The sequence below is a fragment of the Diabrotica virgifera genome, chromosome 1, assembly GCF_917563875.1.
Source record: "Diabrotica virgifera virgifera chromosome 1, PGI_DIABVI_V3a".
NCBI classification, from domain to species: domain Eukaryota; kingdom Metazoa; phylum Arthropoda; class Insecta; order Coleoptera; family Chrysomelidae; genus Diabrotica; species Diabrotica virgifera.
Genome location: NC_065443.1, coordinates 119,634,662 through 119,659,163, shown reverse-complemented (window position 1 = coordinate 119,659,163; position 24,502 = coordinate 119,634,662). Strand labels below are relative to the sequence as shown.

The 24,502-nt window shown below is 33.1% G+C and overlaps 2 protein-coding genes across 2 annotated transcripts; both read left to right on the top strand.

Annotated features, from left to right (window-relative positions):
• Positions 1–7,798: 7,798 nt before the first annotated feature.
• Positions 7,799–9,263, top strand: LOC114330548 (serine protease HTRA3-like). The gene is made up of 2 exons (XM_028279911.2): positions 7,799–8,027; positions 9,099–9,263. The coding sequence occupies exons 1-2, from the start codon at positions 7,823–7,825 to the stop codon at positions 9,182–9,184; spliced, it is 291 nt and encodes a 96-aa protein (XP_028135712.2). The 5' UTR covers positions 7,799–7,822; the 3' UTR covers positions 9,185–9,263.
• A 5,149-nt stretch (positions 9,264–14,412) lies between these two features.
• On the top strand, positions 14,413–24,040 carry LOC114330549 (uncharacterized). The gene is made up of 2 exons (XM_028279913.2): positions 14,413–14,647; positions 23,876–24,040. The coding sequence occupies exons 1-2, from the start codon at positions 14,416–14,418 to the stop codon at positions 23,965–23,967; spliced, it is 324 nt and encodes a 107-aa protein (XP_028135714.2). The 5' UTR covers positions 14,413–14,415; the 3' UTR covers positions 23,968–24,040.
• Positions 24,041–24,502: the final 462 nt, after the last annotated feature.

The window sequence follows — 24,502 nt, the reverse complement described above, 5'->3', positions numbered from 1 at the left end:
GGTTCTCAGAGAACACGGGTTTTTAGGGCCTACCTCTCTAGGTTCACAAAGGCTGACACGGATGAATGTCTATAACGCGGACGCCAAGGCAGATACCATGCTAGAGTGCAAGGATAGTAGAGAGGAACAAAATGTAAAGAGACACAGGTGTGAATTTTGTAAGAGCTAGAACAATTATTGAAAGAATGATTAAAAATAAAACAGGTTGGACTAGTATACACAACTCTATCCATGCAGTGATTCAGAAGAAAGAAGAGAAAAAAACAGCTGTACCAACGAACAGGTAAGAGGTGTTCTAAAGGGAATCCGCTTTGATAATAGGCTGATTGTGTGAGCCAGACTCTGGGTAAGATGAAAATGCCCGGCTAGGAGTAACGCCGTTCTGGGGGCTATAAAAAATCATACAAAAAAAACCCAAATTCTGGGACCAAAAAAAGGGGAAAAGAAAAACGGAAGGGCCTCCTTGCTGAGAGTCTGTGGATGAATGAAGGTAATGAGTCGGAATCCGGATTCCGGCCATTCCCATTTCGGAGCACTGGATGACAGAGAAGGGTCTGGTTTACCAAGAAGGCATTCGGCGTAGCCTCGGATACGAGAGGGCATTTTAAAGTACCTCGGAATCTATCGCTGGAACTAAGAATAATAAATCCTGCACTAAGGTCAGTGCAGGAACTAATAGCTGAAAAAAAGTTTATATTTGAGAAATAACATATTGCAGTAATTACGAAAATCGAAATTAATACCCAAAATTCTCCCCCTTTTTCTAGGCTTGGGACCAACTATGATAGCCTCTCATGCAGCCTCTTGAGCTATTCAATCCCACCGGTCAGCTACATCAGAGGTCACCAAATAGCTGTCCGCGATCGGCATCCGAACCGTAGGCTATTGTTGTGCGGACCGTCATTAAATTCAGAATATAGTGTTTGGTTTGAAATCAACATTTCAAGCACATTTTTGTGACTTTTTTTAAACTGTGGCAGAATTATATTATTTGTAAATTAAATACTCATATTCAGTAAAATTCAAGAATATTAAAAATACAGTATAGCCCGAAATAAACAGTACTGCAACTGAAGCATAGGTTTCTCTTTCTGCACGCTGTCATACCCAAATTAACATATATAGACCTGTCAAGTAGTTCTTAACAATTATGGATAATTTTTTAATTTTTAAGAATTAGTTGGCAGGTCTATACAAGTTAATTTGGGTATGACAGCGTGCAGAAAGAGAAACCTATTTTTCAGTTTCAGTACTGTTTATTTCGGGCTATACTGTATTTCTAGACAAAATATTGAAAAATAAGCCAACAGTAGCAAATTTTTACAGACACCTCAAAAAATGGATTCTGCGGTGGACGTCAGAACTTGTCGTTGGAACATATGAGACAAATAATTCAAAAAGATTTTATTAGCTTATGAGTAGGGAGCGGATTTTATGCTAAATGCATATTGCATGCATATTTCTCATATTTGAGAACTTTACTAAATTTTGCATATTTTTAAAGAAACATGCATATTTTGTGTCTATTTAAAAACATTAAGTCCAAAAAAAAATTAAATTTTTTTAATTCGACCCAAAATATTTCCCTGCACACGCTGTTCTATTAATTCGCCTTAACACTGCCTTTTCATTTTTTCTTAGAAAATACCGGATCTTTACACAAAGTATTTATACTGCTTATAGTACGCCGTTATAAAATGATTGTAGGATGTTAAAATGATGAAGGATGGTTTACCGGGAAATCTAATTTTATTTAAATTTCTAAGGTACCTATAATTCTGGTGATTTTTTTAAATCCCCTATTGTTAATAGAATTTACACCTTTAACCATAGTTTTACGATTTTCTAACGAAAATTGAAATATTCATGCTTTTGACCAGATCCCGTCTTCGACTTTAAAACTTTGGAGGACATATGCGAAATTTTTAATGGAAATTTTAAAATTGATTTTGGTGCAAAATTTTCGGCTTTAACAAGTTATTTTAAATACGCCCCAATCACTTCTGTTGATGTTAAGAGGAGTTTTTTAAGTTATAAAAATATTTTATCTGATCAAAGAAAATGCTTCCTTGTAAAAAATTTGGAAAAACACATTGTAGTGAATTTTATTCGAAGATATATAACATTGTTATTTTATTTTAAATAGGTAACTTTTGGTATCAGTTTTTGTAAAAAATGTGAACAAATTTCATATATATAAAAATATTGATTTTATTTGAGAGATAATAAATAAGATTGCCGCCCCCTCCCCTATAAAAAACCCCCTAGAATAGAATAGAACAGAAAATTTGTGGTTTCTCGAAATCCGCATTTTTTGAATTTTTATACATATTTTGCGCATATTTCGTAATTTTTTACTGCATATATATACGCATATTTCATCAAAATTGATCGCATATAAATCCGCTCCCTACATATGAGTTTATTGAGCAAACGCTGTCGAGTTTTTTTTAGTTTTAATCATTTTAGTTTCTGGTATCACTCAGAATACAAAATTACGAAATTTTTCGTAAAAGCGGGTGAAAATAAACATATTTAATATTGTTAAACAAAGAATAAGTATAAAACAAAACATATCTCGGCAGCGTTACCTCATGAAATGTCTAAAGAAAATATATGCAAGATTTTAGGTGGATCAGTCAAAGTCGTTTTTTTACAATGTCCACCTCCTTTGAAAAAAAAAACAGTTTTGAGAATAACGTATTTAAAGTTTTGACAACTTTTATTTTCAATCTCCTTTTTGTCTGTATAATCGTAAAGTGATGCACACCGGCATATGTTTGTAAATCGTGGAGTAATTTACAAAAGAGAAGGGGAACGAGTTTCTCAGTACGCTTAAGCACGCTGCTGGCGCGATGGTATTATTATCATGCTGTATTTCAGGTACAGTGGAATCCCGATAAGTCAGCCCCCAATAACCCGGAACTCCGGCTAACCTGACCGATTTTAAAAAATTCTTTTTTAAACAATGGTCTTGAAAGAGCTGCGGTTCTTAAATAAAAAAACATCGTTCCGATGGCAGACGAAATTGACACAGCCGAAAGTGTGTGTCTGAGTTTTTTTACCTAGAGATGAACAATACTCTATAGTCTATACTGTATATACTATACTCTATACATACAACTATTATAATAGGTAAGTTAGATGTGTACTGTGCATACAATATATGCGTATAATATACAGAGGAAGTCTGTAATTTGGAATAAATTCAATATCTCAAATACTAATTGTTTTTTTTGAAAAATGCTCAGACCCGTCGATTAGTATTTCAAATTGTCCTTTTTGACATACAATAATAATGTATACAGGGTGTCTCAATTTAGAGATATGACGTCATCGTTGATTTTCTTAAATGGCAACACTGTCATTTTGATAGCTATTTTGATAGGGTGTGTAAAGTTATATAGTCCAGAAAGCCACTGCGCATCCGCTAGGGAAAATATTCTAATTCGTATTTTTTGCACAATCTTACTCAAAAAGGACTCCTTTTAACAAATTTGCATGTTGCCAGGACCAAAAGGTGGTCAAAAATTTTTTAAACGTTTTTTTTGTTTTTTTCCTAAAATTATTTTTTTTTGAATGGGAAAAATTTTTATTAGGTCTTTTGGATCATTCCAAACAGAAAAGGTCTTTAGTGACTTTTCTCTAAAAATGATAGTTTTTGACATATAAGCGAATAAAATTGAAAAATTTCGAAATCGGCCATTTTTAGTCCTCAAAAACTATGTGAAAAACTGAAAATTTGAATGTTGCCAAGGTAGGTAGATATTCTTTAAACATCGATTGATGAAATCCCTAAGAGTTTTTTGCAATACAATATTCAAAACTTCTTTGTTTTTTAATTGCTAATCAAGCGTGCGCGACACTATTTTCCACGGACAGTATGGTGCAAATAAAAGGAATAAATTCGTTATTTCGTAAACCGGCGACTTTAAGGAAGAATCCCGAAACAGGTCGATTTTTATTTTTAAGTTATGATATTGTGGCATATATGATATACTAGTGACGTCATCCATCTGAACGTGATGACGTAATCGATGATTTTTTTAAATGAGAATAGGGGTCGTGTGCTAGCTCATTTGAAAGGTTCTTCAATTCTCTATTCAGTAATAAAAACATTTACATAATTATTTATACAGGGTGCCCAAAAAAATTTTATTAAATTAAATTATTTGACAAAAAAGAAGTAGAAGGACACCCTGTATAAATAAATATGTAAATGTTTACATTACTGAATAGAGAATTGAAGAACCTTTCAAATGAGCTACCACACGATCCCTATTCTCATTTAAAAAAATCATCGATTACGTCATCACGTCCAGACGGATGACGTCACTAGTATACCATATATGCCACAATATCATAACTTAAAAATAAAAATCGACCTGTTTCGGGATTTTTCCTTAAAGTCGCCGGTTTACGAAATAACGAATTTATTCCTTTCATTTGCACCATACTGTCGGTGGAAAATAGTGTCGAGCACGCTTGATTAGCAATTAAAAAAAATAGGAGTTTTGAATATTGTATTGCAAAAAACTCTTCAGGATTTCATCAATAAATGTTTAAAGAATATCTACCTACCTTGGCAACATTTAAATTTTCAGTTTTTCACATAGTTTTTGAGGGTTAAAAATGGCCGATTTCGCAATTTTTCAATTTTTAATCGCTTGTATGTCAAAAACTATCATTTTTAGAGAAAAGTCACTAAAGACCTTTTCTGTTTGGAATGATCCAAAAAACCTAAAAAAACTTTTTTCCATGCAAAAAAAATAATTTTAGGAAAAAAACAAAAAAAAAAACGTTTAAAAAATGTTTGACCACCTTTCGGTCCTGGCAACATGCAAATTTGTTAAAAGGAGTTCTTTTTGAGTAATATTGTGCAAAAAATCTGAATTAGAATATTTTTTCTAGCGGATGCGCAGTGGCTTTCTGGACTAATACACAACTGCAAAATATCAAATTTTTATTCTCTATCATTTACAAGATAATAGAAAATAACCAAGTTATGTCTGTAATTTGAAATAAATTCAATAATTAAAATACTAATTGTTTTTTTGAAAAATGATTATTATTTGATTACTTGTTTTTCATAACTTTGTTCTTTTTTTTTAGTTTCTTTTAAATGATAGGGAACAAAATTTGAAATTTTGCAGTTGTGTATAACTTTACACACCATATCAAAATAACTATCAAAATGACAGTATTTCCATTTAAGAAAATCAACGATGACGTCATATCTCTAAATTGGGACACCCTGTATACATTATTATTGTATGTCAAAAATGACAGTTTAAAATACTAATCGACGGGTCTGAGCATTTTTCAAAAAAACAATTATTATTTTAATTATTGAATCTATTCCAAATTACAGATATAACTTTGTTATTTTCTATTATCTTGTAAATGGTAGAGAATAAAAATTTGATATTTTGCAGTTGTGTATAACTTTACACACCCTATCAAAATAGCTATCAAAATGACAGTGTTGCTGTTTAAGAAAATCAACGATGACGTCATATCTCTAAATTGGGACACCCTGTATACATTATAATTGCATGTCAAAAAGGACAATTTGAAATACTACTCGACGGGTCTGAGCATTTTTCAAAAAAACAATTAGTATTTGAGATATTGAATTTATTCCAAATTACAGACTCTCTCTGTATATTATACTTCATGTTATTTCAGTTATCACGGACTTTATCTGTAAGTACACCGTATTTTATTAACTTTTACCATACTCTCCGGCTAACCCGGATTTTCGATAACCCGGATCGGCCGCGGTTCACAATTAATCCGAGTTATCGAGGTTCCACTGTAATTGTCAATCAATCAATCTGAAATTGTCAGTGAGTATTCTTAAAGTTATGTACTTTTCCTTAAAATAATAAAAAAATCGAAAATTTTAAAATTTTCAAACTATCCCCCCCTTAACCCAGTCCAACATTGTTTGATTTGCTTGTCTAGATAATTGCTAAGAAGAAATGCGTTCAATGTGCGTCCCCGTTTAGGATTTTGTCCTCTTCAGGGTTTGTCGTGAATGTATTGTGTGGCAGTAAAAGCAAACAGTCCGAAAAACACACTGGGGCAAGTGTCGTATCCTGGTGTTTCTCCTTGGTTATGCCGGACGGTGGTGTCCAGAAGGCTAAAAGTCAACTGAGAAGAAAGTTTTGATGGATTGTTGTTGGTTCCATAGACATTTACGTGTACTGTCCGTGCTTTGCTCTCGACCAGTCTCCCTAGAAACCATTGTACAACGACAGGCGGACCTGCGTCCCTCGTGGGCGGTCAGGAGGTGGCTTTTGAGCGTAGCGTGGACAGTGAGCGTTCGAGTGGAGAAAATAGTTGCGGCTATTTTCTTGGGACGAACAGGTATAATTGTGCAATGAAGTTGGAAAACCGCAAAAAACCAACTTCTCCCTGTTCGGGGTAGGGAAGAGGATATGTTATAGGTGGGTACGGAAGGCTAACGGAGTAGCCTCAAGGATGTTTTCGTACTCTGCCGGGAGTTCGTCAATGCATGTTTGCATTGGAGCAGACGGTAAATGAATCTTTTTGTGTTTGGGCGTTCGGCAGAGTACGTGGCCGGAAGATGAACAGGTACATTTGAGAGATTCTTGTGTGTCGGAGGGGGGGGGCCGTTGATTACTTTGATTGTGAAGTTCCTGTTCAGAGAGTTTATTCTCTCGGTGATTTTGGGGATGTTTGAGGGGTATCGCCAGTGCTCATAGTTGCATCTACGCAAGATTCTACGTTCTGCCCCCAACAACCTCTCTTGTTTTGATCTAGCACAAAGAGAGTAGATGCATGATTTGTACTCCATGGCGGGTCGAATAAAGGTCTTGTAAGTGTGAATGAGAGTCTTCTTGTGTGTCTTGCCAATTTTTCCCGAGAGAGGGTTGAGAAGTCTGGCCCTGTTCCTTACCCTATCTAAAGTTGCCTTTAGATCTGCGTCCCAGTTGAGAGTCCTGGTGAACAGTACTCCCAAATAGTTCGCAGTCGGGCTAACAACAAGCCTTTCTCCCAACAGTCTCAGTGGATATTGGTCGTCTTCATTAATTATGATTCTATGTATATATATGACACAGAAGGGGCGCGAAACACAATTGTTGTTGTTTTGTTCGCGTTCAGCGTGACTCTCCACTTACAACACCATTCGCCGACCCCGTCCAACAGAGCCTAGGCTCTTCTGAAGAGGAGTCTTGGGTTGTATCGAGAGGTTTTTGTGAGCAGAGTCGTGTCGTCTGCATAGAGAAACAGCCGAGCACCTGGGATATTTTGGTTAGTGATGTCGCTGTTGTAGATGATGTACAACAGCGGTGCTAGGACTGAACCCTGGGGAACTCCAGCTTGTGGAGTGAAGGGGGTGGACTTTTGATCGCCTATTTTCACTCTGACAGTTCGGTTGTGGAGGTATGAGTGTATCCCCCCTTAACGTAATCTAGTACTAAATGCATTATTTTTCAAATAGGTTCCATAAAATTGTTGAACTATTTGAAGGAAAAACCAACCAGAAACAGGTTGCATTAGATCCGGGCCCCGGATGTCTCATAGGTTCTCGAAACGGACCCCCGGGGAACATAATTGGTGATCACTGAGCTACATCATTAACTCAGACGGAGTTATGTGTAGGTGTTAATTATCAGAAATTTAATATTCAGCTAGGTATATTCAGCATATTTGTCTGTATAAATTATCATAAGCAATTAAATATATTATTAATTAAACATGTAAAATAGACTAAACAAGGAACTCTTATCGGTAGGTAAGGTATTTATACCGGAATCGGTATTTCACCTTTTAAAACCTGATAAGCTTTAACATGACTCCCTACAGACCCTTATTTTACATTCTGTTTTTTGTGATATATTTATCCCTAGTTGCCACCGCAAAAGAAGGCTGTGGACCTCATTATTGCGATACTTTAAAGCCACAATGTGCAGTTCCAAAATGTACAGCGAATCAGATACTGGTATTAAAAAATCCCCAATTATGCAGATGCTGTCCTCAATGTTACACCATCAAAGGTAATTATTATAGTCTTGCATTCTTCAGGAGTTATTGTTGTTGAATTTAAGTGATATTTTATTGAATTTTTTATTGAAGAAATATCTTGTGTTTTACGTACTTTTAAATAAACTATTCTTCTTTTGTTAACTTTCACCTAACCTTTTAATGTGAGAATATACTATCAACTAACCTTTATATGATTAAAACTAACTTCATATGACTCACGTTTATTTTATTAAGCTCTGTTTATTAGAATCTGTTCTAATCAATTCCTTAGTCAAATTTAATTATTTTTCAATACTTTTAATATTTCTATTAGGTTGAAAACTTTGGAACTCAGTTGCCAGATGTCGCTAGACACCTACTCCATAAACGTCAGTTGCAATGCGGCAATAAGCTCTCGGACGTTCGTTCTCGATTTAGAGTGCTGGTTTGCGCTCTTTGTTCTAGGTGAAAAATAAGACAGTTTTGCCTTGGCATTGCAACTGAATAAAAATGGGATACATTTTTATTTTATTTTATATTAATTTTACTCCTTTGAGTAACTGGGTACATTTTCCTTTGAAATTTATTAGCTGAACAGACGGGGTCGTGAATTGTAAGTTTTTGAATTCCCTCTTGTCTTCTTCGCTTCAGCATCCATCTGGCTTGCAATTTTTAGAAGCCATGGAGGTGTTACCGGGAAAATGGACCAATAAGTTTTCAATTAAATATCTTTTAGGAATATTTTTAATATTTTTTAATATTTATAACATTTCTATTAGGTTGAAAACTTTGACTTTCAGTTGCCAGATGTCGCTAGACACCTACTTCATAAACGTCAGTTGAAATGCGGGGATGAGCTCTCAGGGTTTCGTCACTTGGAGCAGAGAGCAGCAAACCTACGCCTCTCTGATGAAGACTACAATAATTAGAGTCGAAAATTGTCGATTTAGAGTGGTGGTTTGCGCTCTCTGTTCTAGGTGAAAAATGAGACAGATTTGCCTTCGCATTCCAACTGAATAAAATTGGGATACATTTTTATTTTATTTTAAATTATTTTGTATATCATCTGGAAGCACTATAATATAATGATTTATTTTTTTAAGGTGAAGGTGAACCATGTAGGGAAGAAAGTTATACAGTTTGTGGCTCTAATTTGAAGTGTATTAGAAAAGTTTGCGTAAAAACATGATTTGAATAATGTAGATCTACTGATGTACCCTAAAATATTGTATTTGATATAAAAGTAAATAAAATATGTATAAATTCAATACTGAGCTTTTTAAAACTTGTAAAATATATCATGAAGACTATTAAAATTTAGCTTTAAAAATCGCTTATAATGGAAATGTCCAAAATCCATGGAAACATCAATTTAGGAGGCAACAGTAGCGATAAACAGGTATTATAATAGAGAGATATCGTAAAGGCTAACGTTAATACCATGTCAAGACGTAAATAAGGGATAACGGTCTATTTTAACACAGACATCAAGAGAGTTATCGCAAATGTTCTGGGGGAGGGGGGTTTAACGTTATTATGACAACCGACGTTTGGGATTAAATGTAACCTAGAAATTATTGTTGAGGAATATCTACTATAAATGTTTTTAATTAAAAAATCAATTTGTGTATTGCACAGGTTGACATGCATTTTAATTTTAATGATTTAACCAACAATAAATATAAATATTCAGTATAAAAAATAATATAAAATATCTGAATAACTCATATCCTAACCACAAAAAGTAGTCTATTGTAGACAAAATAAGAACACACGTTTCTCAACACAGAAAACAAGATGACTCAGTTTTCACTTTATAAAATTTGTTTTCTATAAATTATAATTGTTTCATCCCAAATGTCAAATTAGGGTTAACGTTATTACCGTCCTTTATTTCGACCTAAATAGCGGGACACGTTATCCGATATTAGCCTATCATTCACTCTGCGCTTGCGTACATGTCAAAATAGCGTATTCCGCTATTAGCGTGCGATAAAAATGCCTTTGCGATATCTCTGTAGTAACAAACGCGGTCCAAGATTGCGGCTGTAATTTTAAAAATTTGGTCGAGATATTTGGCCCAAATATTCGTAATATAATAAAAAATGACGATACAGAGCCCAATTTGAGAAATAGGTTGCAGAACTTTCGAAAAACAAAAATATTGATGACGCGCTACTATTTACTCTTAAGTCAAAATAAAAGAAATATTGCATAAGCCGATTAAGGAAATTAGAACTTATTTATCTTTGCATATTTGTTTTACAATTCAATCTTTTACCTTTGTGTCTTGTGTCCGTTTTATTTCCCTTATAATAACTGCATTATATTCTAGTTTACATATTTAAAACTTTCTTTGCTGTTTTCAAATTTTGTTATAACAAGCTACTGCTACTCCTGCCTAAGCTCGATCCTTCTAACTCCACTGTAGAATAGTTTATGGCTTTGGTACCTTTTACTTTACATTTCTTCTTATATTTTTCTGATATGGTGCACATATTTGTTTTGTGGTGTTGAATAATTTCTTTGTCTTTGGTAGTCCAGGATGTGACGTTCCAGCTTCCGAGTCTTAGTATATTCTATCTCCGTATTCGTTTTCGTTCCATATGGTTATGTGTGATCCATCCGTTCTCCGAGACTGTTGCGATAGTTTGAGTAACGTCCTTCACTAACACAGGTAGGTTACTAGCCTCACCTATCAACCGTCCCCCTTTGTTCAGGCTTGGGACCAGAAGTTATGCAGCTTCCTCAGCTACTCAGTGCCCCCAGTCAGCTACATCACTAACCTAGTCGTAGTTACGTGGAAGTGTAAATTCTCAGACGTTTAATAATATTCAGCTACGTGAAACATAATGTAATATTTTATACAATTATTATTATGGCGGCACCACACAACTCGCAATGTCTTATTTGTTATCCGCTTTTTAGAACTAAGTGTGGAGCATTCATTCGTCCATATTCGCTTTGTGACAGCATCTCTCTATCATCCACCGTTTAGCAAGGGTGGCAACCCAAAGTTGACAAGATTTAAAAAAATATGTTTTAAAAAAAATATACTTTTCAACTTTAGTGAAAATCAAGAAGAAACCCTACGGCAATTAATCACAAATAAGTGACTGATTGTTTGATATAGATTTCGTTTAAGGGCAATTGCCCATTTTTTAATTACAGGGTGTTACATTAAAAAAACCCTTTTTTATACCGTCTGAAACGCTTACGCTAGAGTAAAAAAACTTTCAGCGATTACCCATGTACAAGTACTATTTACAAATTTGTATAATGTATCCCCATATTTTCTCCGGAACCACCAAAAAAAAAGGATAATTAATAAAGAAAATAATCAAAAATTGATTTTGGGCCACCGCTGTGGCTTTAGGGTGCAAAAAAAGTAAAATATGCACGGGTTATAATGTGTAGAAGACAGTGTGCTCTTTTATTTTCCATAAGTACGTTATCAATAAAATGAATAGGTGACGAAAAAGAAACAAAAACTGGAGCCCGCAAAAGCATTTCTGAGGTTTACGGCGCCACTGTACCGTAAGGCCGATGCGGCACTGAAGGAAGTTTGGTAGGATGGTGGATGGTAGATACCTGCCTGGCGACCATCTAGCTACTTATACCGGTGACGAACCATGACTTAAAATATCTGTTTTATTTATTCTTTGCATTTGCATTAAAAAATCCAATATTCAAGTCAGGTGAATTAAAAAAAACAATTTGTACCTTTAAGTCGATTTTTCTCCACTTTCTGAAAAGCGTAGTTAATGAGTTTTACCTCTAATAGGATGATATGCTTAAAAACCAACCAAATGTAACGTAACAAATGAAACAAACGATTCCTCAGCAGTCAGTTCGATACTGACTTCTGACTTCATTTCACTATTTCACTGCGTCCAGGATGCAGGGCCCCTCCACCATCCACCTTTAAAATCCACCCTCCAAGCGACCATCTAGCATCCTGCAGTGCGGCATCGGCTTAACGGTTGCTTATACGAAAAAAATGCATAGGACCTTATTTGTAGAAAAAATAGTGGTCTTTAATTATATATAAGTTTTGTTTAAAAAAATGCATAGGTAATGAGAAAATCGTAAAAACATGCTCGCCAAGGGATAGGGGTGGTTTCTGCAGTTTATTTCAAATGATAGGGGTAGTTTCCGCAGGAATGTTGCAATAACCATATATATGTATTTATGAAAAACCCTATTGATGGAGCATATGCCCATATGCGTCAAAAAGCAAAAAAAAAATTTTTAACCACCCATTTTATTTATGTTTTTTTGGCTACAGGGGTTGCATCAAGAAATCGCTTTTGGTGTCTATGAATGGGTAATAAGAACGTGCACAAAATGATATAATATGAAGCATTTTAATAAAGGGCATGGTGTGTGAAGGATTCCAAGAAAATCACTTTCTTTGGTAATTCTCCTTTTATTTGGGGTGGTTCCGGGTAAAAAATGGGGGTGCATTATACAAATTTGTAAATAACACCAGTACATAGATAAACGCTGAAAGTTTTTTTATTCTAGTATAAGCGGTTCAGATGGTATAAAAAGGAGTTTTTTAAAATGTAACACACTGTAATTAAAAAATGGGCAATTGCCCTTAAATGAAACCTATATCAAAAAATCAGCTTATAAAAATCAAACTTATTTGTTATTAATCGACGCAGGGTTTCTTCTTAATTTTCATTACAGTTAGGGAAAAATAATTTTTTAATTTTTTTATAAAACATCTTTTTTTAAACTTTGGGGCGCCCCCCCCCCCCGCGCTAAACGGTGGGTGATAGACATATGCTTAGTCCTCTTTATTTTGCTATTTAATAAATTTTTGCAAAACGTACAGGAAGGGCTACGTTTCGCAAAAACCGCAAATTACTCCTTTTAAAGTGATGAAAAGGGGGGTTCAGGGGCGAAATTCTTTAAGAAAATGTTAGTCTCATAATCGGCACCCCTTGATATACCAGAAAAAAAAAAGAATGTGTGTGTACTTTGTACGCACGTAAGAAGTTATACTTCTATTATATGATTATATGATTATAAACGAAATTAATATACTTTTTATTTATATTTTATTTAAATATTAAATTAATTTATACTTACTACTTCTCAAACATTTTTATTAAAACAGTGCCAAAAATTAAAATAATAAAAAAATAAAACACACACAAACACATTAAAAATGCCACAAATGATTTCTGAACATTAATTGTCGGAAAATTTTTTAACTAAATACGTATTTTCTGAAAATAAAATTATATAATAAATATACTTACAATCATAAAATGTATAAAAAAAATAAAAAAAATAAAAAAAATAAAAGTTTCTATTGGGATTCGAACCAACTTACCACGCGGCTGGTATTTGCGTTGTATTGGGATTCACTCGCATTAAAACTTGGCCACAGAGACAGCTTGTCATTATGTGCGAAGATCGTCTAACTAAACAGATTAACCTTTCGACATTTTTAACTTAAATAAAATTATTTTGATTTTGAATTGAAATGATTTAGAATTGAAAAAATACAACAAAACATAGAGTAAGAAAACAATATATTAGGTGAATACTGATAGAAACTTTGATGGTAATCACATTATGTAAATAAAAGTATTATATACTACTTATCTATTTTGGTAGGTTCAAGGTAGGTATCGGAGCCCGTATAACGACTAATAAATTTCGCAATCACTTGCGTCGTGCAAAGTGGCTATGTTCAAATATCATAACAAAATTTGATCAACTATTTATAAAACACTTACCAGTGAAAGATTCTTTAACTTTGAATAAGCGAGATCTGCGGCACTCATACTAGTCACAGTTTGATGAGCTTTCACATTGGCATGCAACAATCATCTCTTCTATGTAAATAAGTCCAAAAATATAATATGAAAACTATTTAAAAAGGCAGTATAACCATTAACTAACTTTTTGTTTGTTGTTTCTCTTCCTACAAATTTTAAAACGCAACAAGCATACATTATAACCAAACCACAGTCCCACAGCTGTGCCACAGCTGCCATATTGGATAATTTTTGTCATGTCATTTGAACATCCAATCAGAACAAAGTTATAATGCGCATGCGCCCGGTCGCTAGGTTTTACCATATAAAATTTCACCGTCATTACGCCCGTAAAGAAGTATAACTTCAAAAATAAAACTGGACTTGTGTCCATTTTGCGAGGTTCAACCTCTGTTTCCTACACTACAATTTCGGAAAGATTAAATTTAGAATTATTTCATTTACAACACAAATAATCTTCTGTGTGAATCACCTTAAGCAATTAATTAAATTATTATTAATGAAGCATGTAAAATCGACTAAAAAGAGAACTCTTATCTGTCATATAGATAAATATTCAAACAAAGTTGGTAAATGTATTTATAACGAAATCAGTTATTTCACCTCTAAAAATCTGAAACTGATGAGTTTCAATATGACTTCCTGCAGACCCATATTGTATATTTTATTTGCTGTGGTATATCTATCTCTGATTGCCAAGTGTTGCACATTGGATATCGGAAAAGGTAACTGTGGACTTCATTATTGCGATAATATAAAGCCAAAATGTGTAGTTGCAAATTGTACAGCCAATCAGATTAAAAAAACATATCCCTTCTTGTGCAGATGCTGTCCTGAATGTTATAACATCAAAGGTAATTATTACACTCTTCTATTATTTAGGCATTGATTTTGTTGTATTTAAGTGGTATTTTATTAAAATTTTGATGAAAGATAATCTTGTCTGTTAACGTACGTTCATGCAAATTATTCTAATTTTACATTAAATGTAAATGAGAGACATCTTATATTTAAATTCGTTCAGAGAGAACCATCATCTTCTTACCTATATTTCACCCTTTCTAGGGATCATCTTAGAGGCTTTATGGTCCGCTCTTAACTAAAAAAGAAAACAATTTTTTCTTCCCATGCCGAAATAAAACAAATAATTTAATACAGAACCTATAGCGACATCTACTTAAAATTTAAAGCTTTATTTCCGAATAAGGAACTTCTATTAAGAACAGATTCTGGTAACTCTTGTATTCTTGCTTCCTAATACTTGCAAAGTAGACGAACGATGAAAAAAAGAAGACTAGGGGAAATCTTAAATTGAATTACACTATACTTAGATAAGAGTAGATAGTTTCTACTCAGTCCCTGTACTCAGATAGGAATAAACTAATATAAAATAAAAATGAGAGAAATCTCAAAGAGTATGATAATCCTCTCTGAACGAATTGAAATATAGGATGTCTCACATTTTCATTTTATATTAGTTTATTCCTGTCTGAGCACAGGAACTGAGTATAAACTGCTCCTGAGTATAGTGAAAATCATTAGATTTCCCCTAGTGTTTTTTAATCCATCGTTCGTCTACTTTCTAATACTTTACAAGTATTAGAAAGCACGAATACAGAAGATACCGGAATCTGAACCCAAGAGAAGACTTTAATTTCTTCATAAATAAAGCTTCAAACTTTTTAAAATTTACTCCTGTCTGAGTACCGGCAATAGTGCGGGAGATTCGTGCAAATATTATAAGAATATTGTGCATTTAATGATAGAAGCATATAATTTTGACCACATATACTACACATATAAAGGTTCAAAATTAGATAGGAGGCCATCTCAGATTTTGCCTTTTACAAAAATGGCGGGGATTCAAAATGGCGACTAAACATTGTGACTAATAGCACGATAACTTTTGAACGAGACTTTAGATTTTAACCAAATTTGGTATATAGGTTATTTTTTTTGATGTGTAAGATCGAGGTCTTGAACCGGAAGGATTGGTTTACCAGAAGTTGTGTTTTCCTGGTTTATATGTAAAAATATGTTGTTTTTTTTTTCAATTGTTTCACCCTGTACGTATTAATTTTTCAAATAATTAATACGGCCATTAAAAAGAGCGTAAAAATATTTTCTAGGAAATATTTTTAACTTTTAAGTTATGTTAATTACCATTTATTAAGTGCAAAACGTATCTTCAACCTATATGCTGCAGATTCGTGCAAATATTATAAGAATTATTGTGAATTTAATGGTAGAAGCATGTAATTTGGACCACATATACTACACATATAAAGGTTCAAATTTAGATACGAGGCCATCTCAGTTTTTGTTCATTTTACCAGAAAGGCCGGCATTCAAAATGGCGACTATACATATATGTGACTAATAGACGATAACGATAACTTTTGAACGAGATGTCAGATTTCAGCCAAATTTGCTATACAGGTTCTTTTTTTTTTGATGATTAATATCAAGGTCTTAAACCGGAAGAATTTACCAGAATTTGTTTACCGGTTTTACCGGTTTACCAGAATTTGTGTTTTTCCTGTTTTTTTTTTGTAACAATATGTTTTTTCTTTTTCAATTTTTTCACCCTGCATATATCAATTTTTCAAAAAGGTGACACCGGCGTTGAAAAGAGCGTAAAAATATTTTTTAGAAAGTATTTTGAACTCTTTAGTTATATTAATTACCATTTAATACATGCATAACGTATCTTCACATGTATGTCCCTATGTGCGGCGGATTCGTGCAAATAATAATATAAGAATTATTGTGCATTTAATGGTAGAAGCATATAATTTAGACCACACATACTACACATACAAAGATTCAAATTTAGGTGTGGGGCCATCTCAGATTTAGTCTTTTACAAAAATGGCGGGCATTCAAAATGAATCTGCCGCCCATAAGTACATGTGAATATACGTTATGCATTTATTAAATGGTAATTAACACAACTTAAAAATTCAAAATATTTCCTAAAAAATATATTTACACTCTTTTCAATGGCGTTATTCCTTTTAGAAAAATTTATATATACAGGGTGAAAGAATTGAAAAAGAAACAACATATTATTACATAAAAAAAAACAGTAAAAACACAAATTCTGGTAAACCGATTCTTCGGGTTCAAGACCTCGATATTACTCATCAAAAAAAGAACCTATGTACCAAATTTGGTTGAAATCTGACGTTTCGTTTGAAAAGTTATCTTAGTTCAGGGCGGATCTGTTTTGAGATGGACGTTGAGAGGTGACTCAAATTTTTTTTGCAGAAATTGCTTGAAAATAAATCAAATAATAATATTTGAGTTATCCTCCCTCTCAAAAAGGTCCGGAACATTGTTTAAATAATCAAAATGTCAAGAATTGAAGGAAAAATTCGATTTTTTTCTTGGTTTTTTGATTATAACTTTAAAAGTATTCATTTCCGAGAAAAGTTGTACTGCCATAAAAGTTGCGTAATTCAATTTACTACAATATAGAATTGGTTAAAAATTTAAAAAATAGTCACCCTAGTTGCAAAATAGCAATAATTGCGAAAAAACCATACAAAAACAAGTATTCGCATTTTACGTTTTTCAACCATTTATGCTACACTTAGGACCTTCATATTTCACCCAGAAAAACTTTATGATACAGTAAAACAATACTGTAAATTTCATTAAGATCGGTTTAATACATTTTGCAAAATAAATTTTGCAATACAGCTTTCGCAAAAAAAATTAATTTTTTAAAAATGTTACAGGACTGAAAATAAGCAGATAGCAAGTTGAATTTTTTTTGCTTATAGAAGTGTACTGTACCTTTCATTTGCAATTTTCAAAATTAAAATCGATTAATTACCACGGCGTCAGAAAATTTTTGAAATAAACAATAATTTTTGGTGCTACGCGCAGGACAGCGGTGTTCGATTCACACAGGTTGATTTCCACCAAAATTTCTTCCAATGTTTATCTAATATATTATTTTCTTACTCTATATTTTGTTGTATTTTAATTTTTTAATTCCACAAAAATCAAACTAATTTTATTATTGTTTGTGAAATATTGTTTAAACAATTGCATATGTTTAAAAATAATAAACTTTTATTATTTAAGTTAAAATATACGAACAAAGAAAGTTTTTGCTAATAAAAGTGTTATTTCAAAGGATAGAGTACATGTTTTTATTTTGCAATAAACAAATTTATTTATTTATATCGAAATGTCATGAAAATTAAAATGTATCAATCATTATCAAAGGTCATTGGAATGCCCAATCAGAGCAACCTATCCGCTGTCCTGCGCGTAGCACCAATAATTAATGTTTATTTAAAAAAATTCCTGACGCCGTGGTGTTAAGCAATTTTAATTTTGCAAAATTGCAAATGAAAGGTACAGTACACTTCTATATGCAAAAAAATTTTCAACTTGCTATCTGATTTATTTTCGTCCTGTAACATTTTGAAAAAATGAATTTTTTTTACGAAAGCTGGATTGCAAAATTTATTTTGCAAAATCTTTTGAACCGATCTTAATGAAATTTACAGTATTCTTTTACTGTATCATAAAATTTTTCAGGGTGAAATATGAAGGTCCTAAGTGTAGCATAAATGGTTGAAAAACGTAAAATGCGAATACTTGTTTTTGTATGTTTTTTTCACAATTATTGCTATTTTGGAACAAGGGTGACTATTTCTTAAATTTTTAACCAATTCTATATTGTAGGAAATTTAATTACGCAACTTTTATGTCAGTACAACTTTTCTCGGAAATGACTACTTTTAAAGTTATAATCAAAAAACCAAGAAAAAAATCGAATTTTTCCTTAATTTTTTGACATTTTGATTATTTAAACAATGTTCCGGACCTTTTTGAGAGGGAGGATAACTCAAATATTATTATTTGATTTATTTTCAAGCAATTTCTGCAAAAAAATTTGAGTCACCTCTCAACGTCCAAATGTACTAGGTAATATTTTTACAGATGCTCCCTGGTCTATCTTGCTATTAGTCACATATGTATAGTCGCCATTTTGAATGCCCGCTATTTTTGTGAAAGGAACAAAAACTGAGATTGCCTCGTATCTAAATTTGAACCTTTATAATATGTGTAGTATATGTGGTCCAAATTATATGCTTCTACCGGTCCAGTATATTTATCAGTCAACGCTTCTACCATTAAATGCACAATAATTCTTATAATATTTGCACGAATCTGCCGCATGTAGGTACATGTGAAGATAAGTTTTGCATTTATTAAATGGTAATTAACATAACTAAAAAGTTAAAAATATTTCCTAAAAAATATTTTTACGCTCTTTTCAATGGTGGTATTAACTTTTTGAAAAATTAATACATACAGGGTGAAAGAATTGAAAAAAAAGAATGTGTGTGTACTTTGTACGCACGTAAGAAGTTATTCTTCTATTATATAATTTCAACGAAGTAAATATACTTAACAGGTTATTTGTATTTTATTTAAATATTAAACTAACTTTCTTATCTACCACTTTCAAAAGATTTTTATTAAAACAACCAAAAATCAAAAAAAAAACATGAGTCGTCCAGGATTGGAACCCGCGACCTTCCAATCACTGGCCCAACGCTCTACCAACTACGCCACCTAGCTTCTTTAAGTGACACGTAAGTATCGGATATAATTACACAACACGGTGACAAATAGATATATAAAATGTTATACCTACATAATATTTTATTATCTTACTACAGAGAAAGCCAAATCCAAAAATTATAATAAATAATACATTTACTAAAAACACTAATATATTCTTTTAATGACTTATTTGTGCTGATACAGATACATACATTTGTATGTATCTGTATCGCAGATACATACTTTGAAATGTAGACGTATAGAAGAATTATGAGGGTTTCCTGGGTAGATAGAGTTACGAACAATGAAGTACTAGAAGAATAGGTAAAGATAGGTAGGTTGAACTTACAATTAAAGAAAGAAAACTGCAGACCTCGGACATGTGATGCGGCGCGAGAAGTATGGCATCTTGCGACTCATAATGCAGGGAAAGATAGATGGCAGAAGAAGCATCGGCAGAAGACGAATTTCATGGCTGAAGAACCTGAGAGAATGGTTTGGATGCAGCTCAAAACAACTATTTAGAGCTACTGCCTCAAAAATTAAAATAGCTATGATGATTGCCAACCTCCGTAGCGGAGATGGCACCTAAAGAAGAAGAAGATACATACATACCTGTCTTGAAAGATTAGCAACGAACTATTACTGTCTGTGTGCGCATGCGCGCAGATTTATGAAATTTTACTCTCAATCGCGTCTAAAGCAGAATAACTTCAAAAACAACATATTTTTACATAATAACCAGGAAAACCACAACTTCTGGTAAACCGATTTTTCCGGTTCAAGATCTCGATCTTATACATCAAAAAAATAACCTATATACCAAATTTGGTTGAAATCTGAAGTCTCGTTCAAAAGTTATCGTGCTATTAGTCACAATGTATAGTCGCCATTTTGAATCCCCGCCATTTTTGCAAAAGGCAAAATCTGAGATGGCCTCATATCTAAATTTAAACCTTTATAATATGTGTAGTATATGTGGTCCAAATTATACAGAGTGTCCCAAAAGTAGTGGAACGGTCGAATATCTCGCGAACTAAACATCGGATCAAAAAACGGAAGAATACGTGTTCTATCATTTTCAAAAATCTATCCAATGACACCAAACACCAACCCCCACTACACCCCCTGGAGGTGGGGTGGAGGGTAACTTTAAAATCTCAAATGGAAACCCCTAGGTTTTCTTGCAGATTTGGATTCGTTACGTAAAAGTAAGCAACTTTTATTCAAGACATTTTTTCGAACTGTGGATAGATGGCGCTATAATTGAGAAAAACGATTTATCCTGACACCATAGGTAAATTATAGAAACGGTCTAATATCTCGAGAAATACACTTCCAAATGAGAAACCAAAAAAAGAGTTTTTAATACTTTTCGAAAACCTATCGAATAACGCTAAACATGACCCTCCAACCCACCCCCTGGAGGTGGGGTGGGGGGTAACTTTAAAATCTTAAATAGCAACCCCCACTTTTTATTACAGATTCGGATTCGTCATTAAAAACTAAGCAACATTTATTCGAAACATTTTTTAGAATTGTTGATAGATGGCGCTTTAATTGGAAAATACGATTTATTAGCGCCATCTATCAGCAATTTTAAAAAATGTTTCGAATAAATGTAGCTTAATTTTTCATGACGAATTCGAATCTGCAATAAAAAGTGGGGGCTGCTATTTAAGATTTTAAATTTACCCCCACCCCGTCACCAGGGGTTGGGTTGGAGGGTCATTTTTGGTGTTTATCGATAGGTTTTCGAAAAATATTAAAAACCTGTTTTTTTGGTTTCTCATTTGGAAGTGTATTTCTCGAGATATTAGACCGTTTCTATAATTTACCTATGGTATCAGGATAAATCGTTTTTCCCAATTATAGCGCCATCTATCCACAGTTCGAAAAAATGTATTGAATAAAAGTTGCTTACTTTTACGTAACGAATCCAAATCTGCAAGAAAATCTAGAGGTTTCCATTTGAGATTTTAAAGTTACCCCCCACCCCACCTCCAGGGGGTGTAGTGGGGATTGGTGTTTGGTGTCATTGGATAGATTTTTAAAAATGATTGAACGCGTATTTTTCAGTTTTTCGATCCGATGTTTAGTTCGCGAAATATTCGACCGTTCCACTACTTTTGGGACACCCTATATAAGTCTATCATTAAATGCACAATTGTTTCACATATCGGCTGCACTAGATTCGTTGGCATTTTTACTGTTTTATTTCCATTGTAATTTTGACAGTTTTTGTGCCGTTTTTTAGGTTTTTGCTCCATATGAATTTAATACGTACGTCGGAAAAATGAAAGAATACCCATGAACGAACATATAAAACACGCTGTATTTTCCTGTCACCGTGTCACAAAGAAAATTGTCCAGTGCAAGTACATGTAACAATAATTATTACATGTACTTGCGCTGGCCAATTTTTTGTCTGACACGGTGACAGGGAAATACAGCGTGTTTTATATGTTCGTTCATGGGAATTCTTTCATTTTTCTTACTTTAATATACAGGGTGTCCCGAAAAGAATGGTCATAAATTATACCACATATTCTGCGACCAAAAATAGTTCGATTGAACCTAACTTACCTTAGTATATATGTGCTCATAAAAAAAGTTACAGCCCTTTGAAGTTACAAAATGAAAATCGATTTTTTTCAATATATCGAAAACTACTAGAGATTTTTTATTGAAAATGGACATGTAACATTCTCATAGCAGAAACATCTTAAAAATAAATTATAGTGAAATTGGTCCACCCCATAAAAATTTTATAGGGGTTTTGTTCCCTTAAACCCCCCCAAACTTTTGTGTACGTTCCAATTAATTCATTATTGTGGTACCACTAGTTAATCACAACGTTTTTAAAACTTTTTTGCCTCTTAGTATTTTTTTGATAAGCCAGTTTTTATCGAGATGCGGCTCTTTTTTAATATATTTACATAAAAATTTTAGGTGGTTTTGTTCTTTTAAACCCCCCAAATGTTTGTGTACGTTCCAATTAAACTATTATTTTGGTACCATTAGTTAAACACAGTGTTTTAAAAACTTTTTTGCCTCTTAGTCTTTTTTTTATAAGTCACCTTTTATCGAGATATGGCTTCTTTTTCAAAATATACCTAAAAATGTAAATTATAAATAAATTTTCAGATTATTAACAGGTCTCTATAATCGTACTTAACCATATACAAATATGTGGTGGATTCGACAAATATTCAAAATATCTCGATAAACAGTGGCTTATCGAAAAAGTACTTGGAAGCAAAAAAGTTTTAAAAACATTGTGTTTCAATAATAGTGCCACAATAATAATTTATTTGGAACGTACACAAAAGTTTGGGGGGGGGGTTTAAGGGAACAAGCCCCCATAAAATTTTTATGGGGTGCACAAATTTCACTTTAATTTTTATTTAAGATGTTGCTGTCATAAGAATGCCACATGTCCATTTTCAATAAAAAATCTTTAAGAGTTCTCGATATATGAAAAAAAAATCGATTTTCATTTTGTAACTTCAAAGGGCTGTAACTTTTTTTGTGTGCACTATTGTATATAGGTAAGTGAGGTTCAATCGACCTATTTTTGACCCCTGAATCTGTGGTATAATTTAACCAATCTTTTCGGGACACCCTGTAATATGCTAGTTATTCCAATTTGTTTTCTTTTTCATAGCGTGAGTTGTCATTGTGTAGACCGTTCTTATCCGAGGCAAAATACCGGCGCTCTGAGTATTTTTTACGCCTATAAGTAGGTTACTGTCCTCGCATAATTGCGGATAGGTACTGGGATTGGCAGTTTTAATGTCACTTGTCAAAATTTTCAATGTGTTTTAAATGTATTATTTTTTTCAGGATCCTGAGAATACTAATAAATATTTTAAAAAAATTTAAACGCAGAATGGAAGATTGCGTTATTACCGAGAGCCAAAAGTACCTGAAAACTTCTATAGTGTTTATTTTAATAAGTTACAGGGCGAAAAAAAGAGAAAATTAAGTGTAACTCTTAATTTCAAATATCTCATCCAAAAGAAATTTTTTGGTTATTCTAATGGATTTTCGACCCTCGGTAATAATGCAATATTTGATTCTACGTTTAAATTTTTTAAAAAGATTTATTTGTTTCCTCAGGATTCGAAAAAAATTAATACATTTAAAATATATTTACAATTTTGACAGGCGACATTTTGCGCAGACTTCATAACGAGAGACTTGTAAGACTGGTATGGGAGGAGATTCCTATAGGCAAAAGACCACTCGGACGTCCCAGAATGCGATGGAGAGATAACATCCAAGCAGATCTCCAAAAAATGAACATACCATTTAACCCTAGGTAGATGGAAGACCGAACAAATTGGAAGAAAGTTGTACAGTCAGCCAGGATCCACCCAGGGTTGTAGCGCGACGCGATGATGACGATGATGATGACATTTTGCGCCTATGCCCTTAACTTGAAAACACTGTACCTATTTAATTAATATTGATTTCGTTTATTTTAGATGAAGATGAACCATGTGGAGAAGAAATTTATGCAGTTTGTGGCCCTCATTTGAAGTGTTACAAAAAAGTGTGCATATCAATACGATTCTAACAATCTAAATCTAGTGATTTAGGTACTCTAAAATATTGTATTTAGTATAAAAATAAATAAAGGTCATTTAAATTTAAAGTTCACTTTTTTAAAAATTTAAAAAATGTCAAACGACTTTTCAAAGTCAGTTATAAAAATCATTTACAATGTTAATGTCGACAAAGCCGATATTCTACCAATAAATTGGGATCATCTTTTTACGTGTTATCTCCGCGACGGAGGTTGTCAATCATCACGGCTATTCACGACTATTCATCACGGCTATTCTGATCTCAGATGGTTGGGATCATATTTGAGTCAAAATAAAAAATCATACATATGCTAGTAATATTTGTTGTTTTATACAAGGTCGAACTTACTGAACTTAAGATTGGGTTCATGATTGACGATAATTTATTTAGGGTCCACTCTTCGATAGTTTCTTCTACATTATCTGTCACCTTTCTGTTTAGTGTCCATTCTATTTCCATGAGCGGGAAAGAAATACTGTCAGGCACTTCCCACCTTGGTTGACCAGATTCTAAAGTTGCCGGTA

Excerpts from the sequence above, each read along its gene's own strand:
- LOC114330548 (XM_028279911.2), top strand. The coding sequence starts at position 7,823 with ATGACTCCCTACAGACCCTTATTTTACATTCTGTTTTTTGTGATATAT. Across the intron at positions 8,028-9,098 it reads TCAATGTTACACCATCAAAG|GTGAAGGTGAACCATGTAGG; the intron begins GTAATTATTATA and ends TATTTTTTTAAG.
- LOC114330549 (XM_028279913.2), top strand. The coding sequence starts at position 14,416 with ATGAGTTTCAATATGACTTCCTGCAGACCCATATTGTATATTTTATTT. Across the intron at positions 14,648-23,875 it reads TGAATGTTATAACATCAAAG|ATGAAGATGAACCATGTGGA; the intron begins GTAATTATTACA and ends CGTTTATTTTAG.